Here is a 12,621-nt window from a genome sequence, read left to right as displayed (position 1 = left end):
TTTTAACATACTTTACCAAAGACATTTGTTGTTAAAGGTGTTAAGATAGCCAATAGACTTGTTAGTAATGATTGCTTTCATATTATTCAACCAAAGACATTTGATGTTTGAAATATGTTAGTAAATGAACATTCATCTCGACATAGGGTTTGTTTAAGATTGTGTCTAAGCTTAAGGTTGATAGTTTGATTGATCACTTGTCATCCTTAGTTCGAAACTTGATCACCCAAAGTCTAATTCCTATACCCATGAGTTCCCTTTTATCATAACCAAAGAAAGTCACTTCTTTTATCGTTTTATTGTTCTGTTATTGCATTCTATTATTAGTAGTAGTTTAAAACCATCCAAATTATCGGTTGCACTTAGATTAAGTACGTACTTGCATTCTCAGTGCTTTGAATCCCTTAGAATTGGTTCGACAATCTTTTATACTACATCATTTGTCTTAAAAGCCTTGAAAACTCCTAACATCAATTGGGCCCGGAGCGGTCCCACCGCTAGGCCCCCTATCTACTCCGGTCCTGACATTAAAGCATATTCACATGTAAGAAAAAAAATAGCATAATCGTTTTTTAAAAAGAAAAAAATAGCATAATCATTATTCTCCTCTGTATTTTGTAACAAAGTTTTTGTCCTTTGTATCCATCAACACAATTTTTTTCATATTGAATTTAAATCATCAATATCTTTTTTTTTTTTTTTGATAATCCAGGGTTCACCGCTTCGCGGGTCATTCCCTGGGTCCGGTCAGGCAGCGGGTCGGCTTCACCCAGGAGGGTATATCCTGAGCCCGAAGGCCCAGTACCCGCTTTTATGATAGGGATGAGCAGTTCGCTTCCGGCTGGCGTCGAACCCGGAAGCATGACAATTGGCCTCCAAGGCTCTAACCAGTAGAGCTGACTCATCCCATCTTAAATCATCAATATCACCAGTAATGACCCCCATAAACACTTGGCATCTTTAAATCATTGGAACTTAAGGTTATCCCTTACAATGACGTCTCTACCCGCAACCGCAGATGTAAACTTGATCGCATTGTGACAATCAACCCAAACGTCATCGTTAGCTTCTCGCTGTGATGTCCACCAGGACCACCAAAAAAAAAATTGATTTTTCGTGTACAATATTAATAGTTCATTTATTCTAATAAAATTGAAGTACAAAACAATATTAACTTATTTTTAAATGATTTTTTACATCTTTTCTTTTTTCTAACTAATTTTAACCACTTTATTTATTGTCTTTTCCAAATAATTCGACTTTATTTACTACAGAAGTACAAAATAGATTTTTTCTATTTTAAGTGTTTTATTACATCTTTTACATTATTTTTTCACTCTTCCTAATTACTTCATTAATTATATTAACCATAATCATTCGAAAACATTTATTTTTCGTGCTAACCATAATAATTTTATAAGTTTGAGTGAAATTGATTCATTCATGACAAGAATTCAACTTGTTAATAAATTTTTATTATTTGTTTAAATACAATTAGACATAGGCATCCATGTTCCTATTCGGGTACGAATCGTTTTTATTGGGTATTAGTTTTTTGGATTTAAAATTAAACTTTGTTGGATATTATAAATTTTCGGTCGGAGTTTAGACTCAGATCCTTTCGGGTCCGGATAAATCTGTAGGAACCTAGAAATATCAAAATAAATTGTATTTAGAAATGTCATCAAACTATTTATAAAAAGTAAAATTAACACCCGTACGGGCGTGCAGGTCAAGCTTTAGTTAATATTATACGGAGGGACACGGGCTTGGCCCGGGGTGGTCGCACCCCTTGTCCTCTCTAGTGAGCCGGCCCGAGGAAAATATCTTCAAATATTCAGATACATCTAAATAATTCTATTAACTGAAAGTGAGAAACCGGTGTTCTACCTCATTCTGGTACGATAGTTGGTCATCTTTAGAACATATGGTTCCATTGATTTGGGAGTTACCAATTGGTTCAGATATCTGACTACAGAAGAAAGCATCGAGTAAACTCACTGAATGAGATCAATATTTTGATTAAATCACAATGTATCATTGTATTTTACTTTAAATATTTCCATCGCTAGATAGTTTCAAGTAAAACTGGATTTTTTTTTTAATATTTAGACAAAAAATGGTTTTTATATAGAATAGCATATTCTGACCAAAACGGCAAAAACCATCGTAGTCTTGAACGGTGAATTTATTTAGGTGACTATGTACAATTGCACTCTACTATTTTCAAGAAGATAACTAGATTCTGACCCGCCTTTAAAACTATTTTTAAGAAGATAACTATTTTTAAAAAGGGCGGATATATTTTTTGTTTTACATCTTTTTAGGTCTTTTCAATTGGTAATTTAAATATAGGTCTAATGGCATAAAACATAATAAATAATATTCTAAATAATGATAAAGATAAAAGAAATAATAGTTGGACCATACTTTTATCAATGGGTCACACTGCTATTCTAATAGAATAGATTATTTTATAAAGTATTATTTATATTTTGACAAAATTTAAGCCGAAACATATTCTAATATGCACCCACGGATTTTAGTAACTTGCATCTTGAGTTTTTTTTAAAACAAATTATATATATTATTAATTTTATCCCATGGGCAAACATCTTGAGTTTTATTAATTTATGTTTTTGTTTTATTGTTTTTATGTTTACTTAAATGTGCCCCTGGAGTATTAACCTAATTTTGTAAGCGAAGACTACAAAATACAAAACACGGATTATTGTATATAAGAAAAACAAAAGAAGAACACAGATTTTGACTCGCCGTTGTTGGGTGTCAGTCCGTACACGAAGAAATGTCTAGGGTTCTAAGTCAGTCAATGATAGTGCGTGAACCTCTCTGCCTCCGTCTACATTGGACTGCTTGGAACGCGGACGCAGGTTTCGTTTAAAAAAATAAGATAAACCTAATATTCTACAAATTTTCTATTTAAATGAGTTTCGTGATGCGTTTTCATAAAGATAAATCATAGATATTTTATTAATCAAAATAATTATGAAAATCAATTTTATCACTATTTGGTTCAGATTCATTTTATAAATAACATATTTTAAATTATCTTTAAAATAACAAAAACATATCTCAAAACTCTTATAAAAGTTATTTTAAAAACTATTGTTTTTTTTTACATTTCTCTTTCCCATGTTATTCTCATGACGTAATTCTATAATATTTAATAAGTTAAAAGCAATTTTTAGTTCATTTAGTTTCTGAATATTTTGATATGACAAATATATGATCAAGTATACATGCATTATGATTAGAAATCTTGCTTACTTTTTTCAAAAAAAATTGAAAAATTTAACATTAGTTTTTGATTAAAAAAATAATTAAGATATTTCGTAATGATAAAAATTTCATTTAGTTAAAGTTAATTGTCAAAACCAATAATAGGTGTTGAAAAAGAAACCAAAATAGGTATAATATGAATCATTTTTGATGAAATAATTTCAAATTATATATTTAAATAAAATAACTCAAATATATGATATAATTCCCTTTATTTTACTACTAACTTAATACTAAATAGCGATTTAAATATATGATATTAAAATTTAAAATGATGGTTGTCATTTGACCCTTTCAGTTACTATTGGAGTTTGAACTCTTAGCATGCTGAAGAATTTTCAAAAACTTTATGGCTAGATTTGCTTATGCAACTTAAACTCGATTTATGTGTTAGTTTTCTATTTTTCCAAGATAATTTATATCAAATTATAAATGTAATAAAAATATTTGTGAAGTGTAAGAACCAAACTTAATAATTTCTATTTAATCTCTTTTCAATTTGATGAAAATTAAATAAGAAATTATGGTTATTTTTTAGTTGCCACTAGTAATTGTGGTCTATTCAAAGAACTGTTTGCAAGCTAATATAATAAAAATGAATAACTGAAGCATTATCAGTTAAAGCATCTAGTGATAAAACCTATCTCTAAACTATTTTTGAACAAAATAAAAACTTAAATAAAATATTTCAATTAGATTTTAACATTTTAAATCTTCAACTTACAAAACGTTAGCGTTTTTCAACTTCCGTCTATAATACCCGTTTATTTTGGATTAAAAACTTTAATGCCGTTTTATAGTTAAATATTTTAGTTGGGGATTTCATCATTAAAGACTGATAATGTTTTTGTAAAAGCTTGTAAAATAGGACTGAGGTTTATAAATAACTAAAATAGATTAAGATTTATAAATTTATTTATAAAAACTTGAAAATTAGTTATATAACTTATAAAATTAGTTATAAAATATTATAAACAATATATATGGGATTATAAAGGCATAAAATCATTTATAAAGCCTTATTAATGACTTATAAGATGTAATAAAATCAGTTATAAGAGTTCAAAAAATAAAAAGTGTTTTTAAAAGTTTATAATTTTATTTCTATAATATAATAATCATTTATAATAGCTTATAGGATATTTACAAAGACTTATAAATTACTTCTATGATTTGTAAGATAATGTATAAGGTTTATAAGAATTTGTAAAATAATTTATAAAGGATTATAAGAATTTGTAAAATAATTTATAAAGGCTTATAAGAATTTGTAAAATAATTTTTAAAGGCTTATAAATAATTTATAAAAGTTAATAACAAATATAGCATAAACTATATAGGCTTATGAAATCATTGATAAAGACTTATTAATCATTATGGGGCTTATAAATTGGTTATAAAATTGATAAAACAGTGCATAAATATTTATAAATTAATTTTAATACTTTTATTGGTTATAAGAGTTTTAAAATAATTGATAAATGATTATAAGAGGCTTAAATGATTTTACATACCTTTATAATCCTTTGTATATTTGAAGACATTTCAAAAATGTATTTATGATTACATTTTGATATTATGTGAGTGTGGTACAGAACTGGTGTGGCATATATTAGATGTTTCTAAGGTGGATATGACATTGTCCGGCTCAAATTTGAAATGGCTTTTGACTAATACTAGGGGTAGTCAAATTGTCTATTACTAGACGATCTTATTGACTTATTAGTTAGAAACCCAAATCCAAAATAAAACTATTAGGATAAATTTTTAATCTTTACTAACTCAACCGTAAAATAACCCTATATCCAGTAAAAGCTCTATGGTCTGAAAATAGATGTTATTATGTACCATTTGTCCCTACGCGTATGAGGGAAAATTTTGTTTGGAGAGGTTAAATACCATGTGTTAAAAAAAGAGAGAGGTTAAGTACCACCATAGTAACCCGGACTCGATAGTCCAGTGGTATCTGCCCCTTGGGGAGGTCAGCTGTTCGATTCGCAGGGCGGGGAGGCGTGCCCAGAGCCCTAACCGGTACAGGCAAAGGCTGGCGCCGGACCTAGGTGGTGGGCTGGCCGAAGATTGGCCAACACCTGGTTAAACAAAAAAAAAAAAAAAAAAAAAAAAAAAAAAAAAAAAAAAAAAAAAAAAGTACCACCATAGTAATATAGGACCTCTGACCCTCATGTATGAGAATGAAGGATCAATAGGATACGATCACTTCTCAAAAATTGTTAAGGTAAACTTTTTATATTGATTAGTCTCACGGCAAAGCATCTCCATATCCAAGAAAAATCTCATCTTTGCATGGACATACGAGTTAGTATAGACTGTTTATCCCTACATGGATGAAGCTTATCCATACGTGTATGAATTAATTTTTATTTGGAGAGTCTAAATATCACCGTGGTGAAATAGGTTCGAACTCGAAATCTCTGACAGTCATCTGTGAGAAGTAAGTATTAGTTGGATTCAAACACTTTTCAAAACTGAAAATTTTAGGGTAAACTTTTATAAGAACTATCACACCGTAAGCGAAAGCGGTTCCATATCTACGAAAACCCCATCTTCGGCCTGGATCTACATATTAGTATACACTATTTATTTCTACGTATATTAGAGAATTTTTATTTGTAGACTAAGAACATCCATATTGGTATGTTCTAAGAGGTGTTCTCATGATTAAAATTAATATAAATAATTGTAAAGTAAAAGAGAGATTCATGCGCAGCTCTTCTTTGATAGCAACTCCAAAAGTTATTAGAACATAAACTATATTTGTCTTTCAATTAGTGGTTTATATTTTCTATAAAAATAAAATAAAATAAAATAAAAAAAAAAATTATTAAAAAAATTGTTTGAGATAGTCTTTTTTTTTAATCATTGCTGATGCTCTAAATATCACAGGTGCTGACAAAAATTTAAACTCAAAACCTCTAGCATTAATTATCTATGAGAAAAAAAGAAAACAATCACTTTTCAAAACTGCTTATAAATACAAAATAATAATTTTGTTGTTAAAAAAATATAATAATAATATATATTATAGACTAATTTTTCCAAAAATTTAATGATTGCACAAATAAATAAAAAAGTAAAAGGGACAAGACAACAAATCCTACGTGTGAGGTGTGCCCACTAGCAGTGTCACCACTAACATTTGAACACGTGTGATTTTAAGTGTCCCATACTTTTCTCGTTGTGACTTGGTTACTTGGTTCGGTGTTCACCACCACGACTGCCTAACTAACCAAATAGACAAATAAATACAACATACCCCCAATATTTTCACAATTACATATTTTGTTTTTTAAATACAAAATTACATATATATTTTTGTTAAATATAATATAATATTATTTAATTTTGACAGAAATATAAAAATGACTTGTGGTAAAAAAATAACTAAACAAATTAAACAACTATAACTGAATCGAAAACTCGAAAAATTAACTCAAAATTCAAAAGATTAGAGACAATGAAATACCCCTATCCTAACAAGCCACATAAAGCATTAATATATCTAAAGCACTATAACTTATTTTTGCTAAACTATTAATATCATATAAATGAAAATTTGATTTTACATATAATAAATAAATCAAAGAAACAGCAACACCTTGGCAAAATAAAAATAAAAAACCAGGTGATATAAGTAAATATAGACCACAGAGTGAACCATCATCTCAGTCATAAATTACAGTGACCATCTCAAAATATTAAAACCCACAGTTTCTACAATTTCTTCGAAATCAAACAGCCTGAACCTGCTAATAAAAATAAAGCTCAAATGTGTGGTCAGACGACATAGATCTCTAATTTTCATTACAAATAATTGATTATGTCCGGTGCCGGTAGACAAAACCCTAGAGACTTAGTCCGTTGGGTATTGGTCCAGCGGATACCCCCGGACTATTTAAAAAAATCAAGCTCAAAACCACAAATAATCTGAGTAGAGTTCTCCCTCAACAACACAAACAAAAGCCGCAAAACCAATAATGTCGTTGTTCGGTACCAGAGACCGGGAAATACATATACAGTATCTTCTAGTCCTAGGATAGATTTATGGTTTTTCTCCTTACATTTTTCACTTTAATATATATTTGTCATAGAAATATTAATAATAAATTTCTGAAAAACTGAATTTTCTTCTCAAATTCATTACATATCGAATCTAATCTATTAAAATAGAAGTATTAAAAATCTACTATATAAATTATTCTAAATGAATATATTTTCTATAGTATAACTAAATAAATTTTAAAATGTATTGTATGCAAACTTTAGAAATTTAAAAAGTATTTTGAATGTCATTCTCTATTTAATTATTCTATTTAAAAAGTTAGATTCTTATAAGAGATTCATCTTTCAACTATTTGGCACAACCGTGGTCATCTAAGATAAAGAAATAAATATTTACCACCTACTCATGTCAAAAACCAAAATTTACAATCCTAATCATGTTAAAAGAAATTGTTTACCACCCTAATCAATGTATCCTCTCATTGTCCATTACATGGCATGATGTGTTTACATTATTAAGAAAAATAACTCCAAATCACTTATATATTAAAAGAGAAGCATTGTAATAAATGCGTTCACACCAAACTGGACACATGTCACGTGTAGAAACATTGTAATAAATGCGTTCACACTAAAATGGACACATGTCACATGTAGAGAGCTTCTCAGCCAAACTCTACATAAATATGTTAACACTATGTACTTTACGTTTTTTTAATATAAAACTCATATGCATTGTTCTTCTTTACGTTTTTTTACTGTTTACGAATAGAGCTGGACAAGTTATTCATAAATTTTGATTTGATTCGTTATCCGTTTTGATTGGAACCGAAAAATCTGGATATTCGTTACTCTACGAAGCAAATCAAATACTAAAATGCAATATCCGTAAAAAAAAAGCAAATCACAAATATCAATATTTATAGGAATGGATATCCAATTTCATCCGTTATATGCATATATATATATATACATATATTTAAAGAATTATATATAAGTTATATATTATAGTTTATATAAATTTTATAGTATTTTTGTTTTTAAATAAATTCAATATTTTTGTTTTTAAATAAATTCATTTTAAGAAATTTATTTATCATGTATTATTTTGAAAAGAATGCAATATAATATTAATTAACAGTATCTTTATATATTTATCAATCATCTTTATTTTTACATCAACATACATGTGCACATTGACGTGAGCACCTTATAACTAAGTATTTACCACAATTGAAATATCTAATTTTTTTGAAAGTTAAAATATTTTTTTTTTCTTAATGATTCTTTCACTATCGATCAAATTGTAGTAAAATGATTTGTCTTAATAATTTTTTTTTCTTTTTTTTTTAACTATTTTCCGTTTAGAAACTATAATATGAGACCATTGGTTCGACATCACGACTATCTAAGATTCATAACATGAAAACAAATAAATAATAGTAATTTTTGATTATCACAGGAAAAAAAACCAAAATCATCAAACATTTTAATCAAACAAACCAAATAAATATTGATTTAAAGTGATAGTTATATTTTAGAAGATTAAAAATAAAAAAATAACTTAAAACCGAACCGATATTCAGATTAAACAGATTAATGTTTCTTTATTAAAAAATAACGAAACTAATAATCACATTTCACGCAAAGCGCGGATTATTACCTAGTAAACATTGTAATTTACTAGAAAACGTTAAATAAGAAAAACGCAAGTGTTGCTTAGATTGTAAAATCCAAATGGGGGAAGTGAGACCAACATAATGGCTTTATAAGGAGATGCCGTGAACGCAGCGGATATGCGATAAGTATCAACAACATGTCATTTTGATAAAACATTTGACTTCCTAATCCCCCAATAATTAACCAAAGAAAACATTTTTCACCAACATTTTTCTTTTCTTTCTTCTATTTACTGATTATTGTTTGGAAGTAAAGAAGAAGAAGAAGTTCATCTTCCTCACCAAACTGTTTGTCTAGTTGTCTGTGTCTCCTTCTTCTCTCTCCTCTCGTGAAAAAGGAACCACATTTCTCTCTAAAACTTTCTGGGTTTTTCCTTATTAGTGGATTCGTGGATCGTGTCTACCAGATCCTACCTGATTTTTAGTCAGAGAGAGAGAGAGGAGAGAGAAAGAGAAAGCTCTAAAAAGTTCTGATTTTTTGGAGATCAGAAGAGAGAGAGAGATGGGAGGTTGCGTGTCAACGCCTAAGAGCTGCGTAGGAGGGAGAGCAAGGTCAAGCAAGAGGAGAAAGAATCGGACAAGACGAAAGATTCATAAGAAGAGAGCTGTCTCTTCTTCTCGCTTATCTGACGGATCTCACCTTCCTTCCTTCACCAATCCCACCTTCCAAGGTCTCTCTCTCTCTTGATCTTGTTCTTGATTTCACGTTTTATGATCAATTTAGCTTCATGGGCTTATGCATCTCTCTCTTGCCTATCTCAAAGGCTTAACCTTTAAAGCCTTTGATCCATTGATTGTTGTGTTAGATTAGCTAACAATTTGTGATTAAATATTGGAACTTTTTTTTAATCAAACAGCAAGCGCCGATGAAGCATGGTTTGATTCCAACCTCGCCTTTGAAACAGACTGTGATGATGATTTTCACAGCGTTGAAGGTACACGAAAGGAACCTTCTTTAAACACCCTTAGGATCAATACATCATAGTTTACATGTTTTATTGCTTTCAGATGTGTTATCAGTAAAGGAAGCTGAGCGTATCTCAGTATCAAGCATGTCATCTGTGAAAGACTCTAACCTCGGAGGAGGCTCCGCTAGGAACTCTCTAAGCGTAGATGAAGCAGCCATCATCTCACAATCAAAATCAGAGAGTGCTTTGACCGACACTAAGCAGCCTGTTTACATAGACGAGATATCTTCAAACGTTGGCGATGACAGCTCGAGAAAAGACGAAGGGTTGCTGGAAAGCTGTGGGATTCTCCCCAGCAACTGTTTGCCTTGTCTTAACTCAACCGTTCCTTCTATTGAAAAGAGAAGGTCTCTAAGCTCGAGTCCTCCGGGTACGAGGAAGAAAGCTGCGCTTAAACTGTCTTTCAAGTGGAGAGAAGGTCACGCTACTGGTCCTTTACGTAAGTTATCAACTTTTGTAGCTTCTCCATGGCATTTGATTCTGAAGAAGAAACTCACTTTTGTTTCTCTATTCAATGTTTCAGTTTCTACGAAAATGCAGTTGCAGAGACCTGTGGCAGGTACTCAGGTTCCTTTCTGTCCGCTCGAAAAGAAGATGTTGGATTGTTGGTCTATCATTGAGCCAAGTAGCTTCCGTGTTCGTAGCAAAACTTATTTCAGGTAGATAACATACAAAGAGAGCTTTCTTGTTTTTGAGTACTAATGCAAAACTGAGATGATTCTGTTTTGTTTTGGTAGAGAAAAGAAGAAAGAGTTTGCACCAAACTATGCTGCATATAATCCCTTTGGTGTTGATGTATTCTTATCGCAACGTAAAATAAACCATATAGCGCAATACGTGGAGCTTCCTGTTGTTAGTACAACCCCGACCAAGCTCCCATCTATCCTCGTTGTAAATGTTCAGGTACATTGTCTAAACCGTTCTTGAATTGGTGTTTCTTGTGGGTTTGTGCTTAACTTTGAATCCTCTTGTAGATTCCTTTGTATCCAGCTGCAATCTTTCAAGGTGAAACTGATGGAGAAGGGATGAACTTTGTTTTATACTTTAAACTTTCTGATAATTATTTAAAAGAGATTCCACCTCATTTTCAAGAAAGCATTCAGGTAAATTAATCTTTCCATCATTCTTGATTCTGTTCATTTTTTCCCTTGATATGTGCTCTCTCATACATGTTTTTGAAATCTCTTTGTAGAGATTGATAGATGATGAGGTTGAGAAAGTTAGAGGCTTTGCTATGGATGCAAATGTGCCGTTTAGAGAACGGTTAAAAATACTGGGGCGTGTTGCAAACGTAGATGATCTCCAGTTGAATGGTGCAGAGAAGAAGCTCATGAATGCTTATAATGAAAAGCCTGTGCTTTCACGTCCACAACATGAGTTTTATTCGGTATCGACAACAAGTATCGAACAAAACAAAATGCAAATCCTGTTTCTTAAACTAACATTTCAAGTTTTGATGTTTGTAGGGTGAAAACTACTTTGAGATTGATATTGATATGCATAGATTCAGCTACATATCACGGAAAGGGTTTGAAGCATTTTTAGATAGGCTCAAGAACTGTGTTCTTGATGTTGGACTAACTATTCAGGTAAAATAAATCGCAGTCTGTTTTTTTTTTTAGGAAAGTTTGGTACTTTCTAATGGTTATTTTGACTTGTGAAATCTCATTTTTGCAGGGGAATAAACCGGAGGAGTTACCGGAGCAGATTCTGTGTTGCGTTCGGTTAAATGGGATTGATTACATGAATTATCATCAGTTAGCTCTTGGTCAAGAATTTCTATGACGAACATAAAAATTAACTTCTTAATTGTATTTTTCTTTATTTATTTTTGTCCCTTAAGAACACAAAGATCTAAGAGCTTGTTTTCGTTTTGAAGGAAAACCCAATAGTGAAAAAAATTTGGCCATTTGATTTTCAATCCGTTGATGGAAATATAAGCATATCTCTTGTGTGAGATCAAAACACTGCGAAAGAATCACACAATCTTGCGCTCTAGCAGACATGACACTAGTTGGATCCTATACTTGCAGTTAGTGATGGGAATATGATTCAAAATCTGCGAGTCCTGCCCAGCAGGCCAGCATGGCCCGGAATACTTGACAACTATATTTTGGATACGGAGCAGATGTGATGTCCGCCGACCCACAAAATGAAAAAAGAAAAAAAAAACACATATTTATCTATATTATAACTTATGCAATGCATTTGAGAATGTGATGATAAAATACTATTATATGGCTGATTAATGCATATTGAGCATGTGATGATAAAATACTATTATACTGGGATAAGACCTGCGCAAAACGCAGGATGAGTTTATTTGTATATATTATCGATAATTTCTTTTATATATTTGATCATTTTATTTATATATATACAATATTTTTTGTTGTTATTATAAAATTTCTTTCCGATGGATCGGATCAATTTTTATTAAAAATGATGGAACAAAACTATAATTAATACATCATGGGTTGATCGGATTGGACATTAAACAAATTATGACATAAAAACATTATTTTTTCTATCGAACACATTCTTGAAAAAAATGAACAGTATTATTTTCACAATTGAATTATTTTGACCTTTATCTTCCATATGGTTTTGAAAACTTTCAAATCAACCATCGAATTGATACATGTCATTTTAAT

The 12,621-nt window shown here is 30.5% G+C and overlaps 1 protein-coding gene across 1 annotated transcript; it reads left to right on the top strand.

The window, feature by feature from the left end:
• The first annotated feature begins 9,164 nt into the window (after nucleotides 1-9,164).
• On the top strand, nucleotides 9,165-11,876 carry LOC106313254. The gene is made up of 9 exons (XM_013751021.1): nucleotides 9,165-9,670; nucleotides 9,857-9,934; nucleotides 10,008-10,406; nucleotides 10,491-10,626; nucleotides 10,705-10,870; nucleotides 10,942-11,070; nucleotides 11,160-11,354; nucleotides 11,434-11,556; nucleotides 11,645-11,876. Exons 1-9 carry the CDS (start codon nucleotides 9,502-9,504, stop codon nucleotides 11,750-11,752), a joined length of 1,503 nt encoding a protein of 500 aa, XP_013606475.1. The 5' UTR covers nucleotides 9,165-9,501; the 3' UTR covers nucleotides 11,753-11,876.
• Nucleotides 11,877-12,621: the final 745 nt, after the last annotated feature.

The sequence above is a fragment of the Brassica oleracea genome, chromosome C9, assembly GCF_000695525.1.
Source record: "Brassica oleracea var. oleracea cultivar TO1000 chromosome C9, BOL, whole genome shotgun sequence".
Classification (NCBI taxonomy): domain Eukaryota; kingdom Viridiplantae; phylum Streptophyta; class Magnoliopsida; order Brassicales; family Brassicaceae; genus Brassica; species Brassica oleracea.
This window is presented reverse-complemented; position numbering and strand designations above follow the sequence as displayed.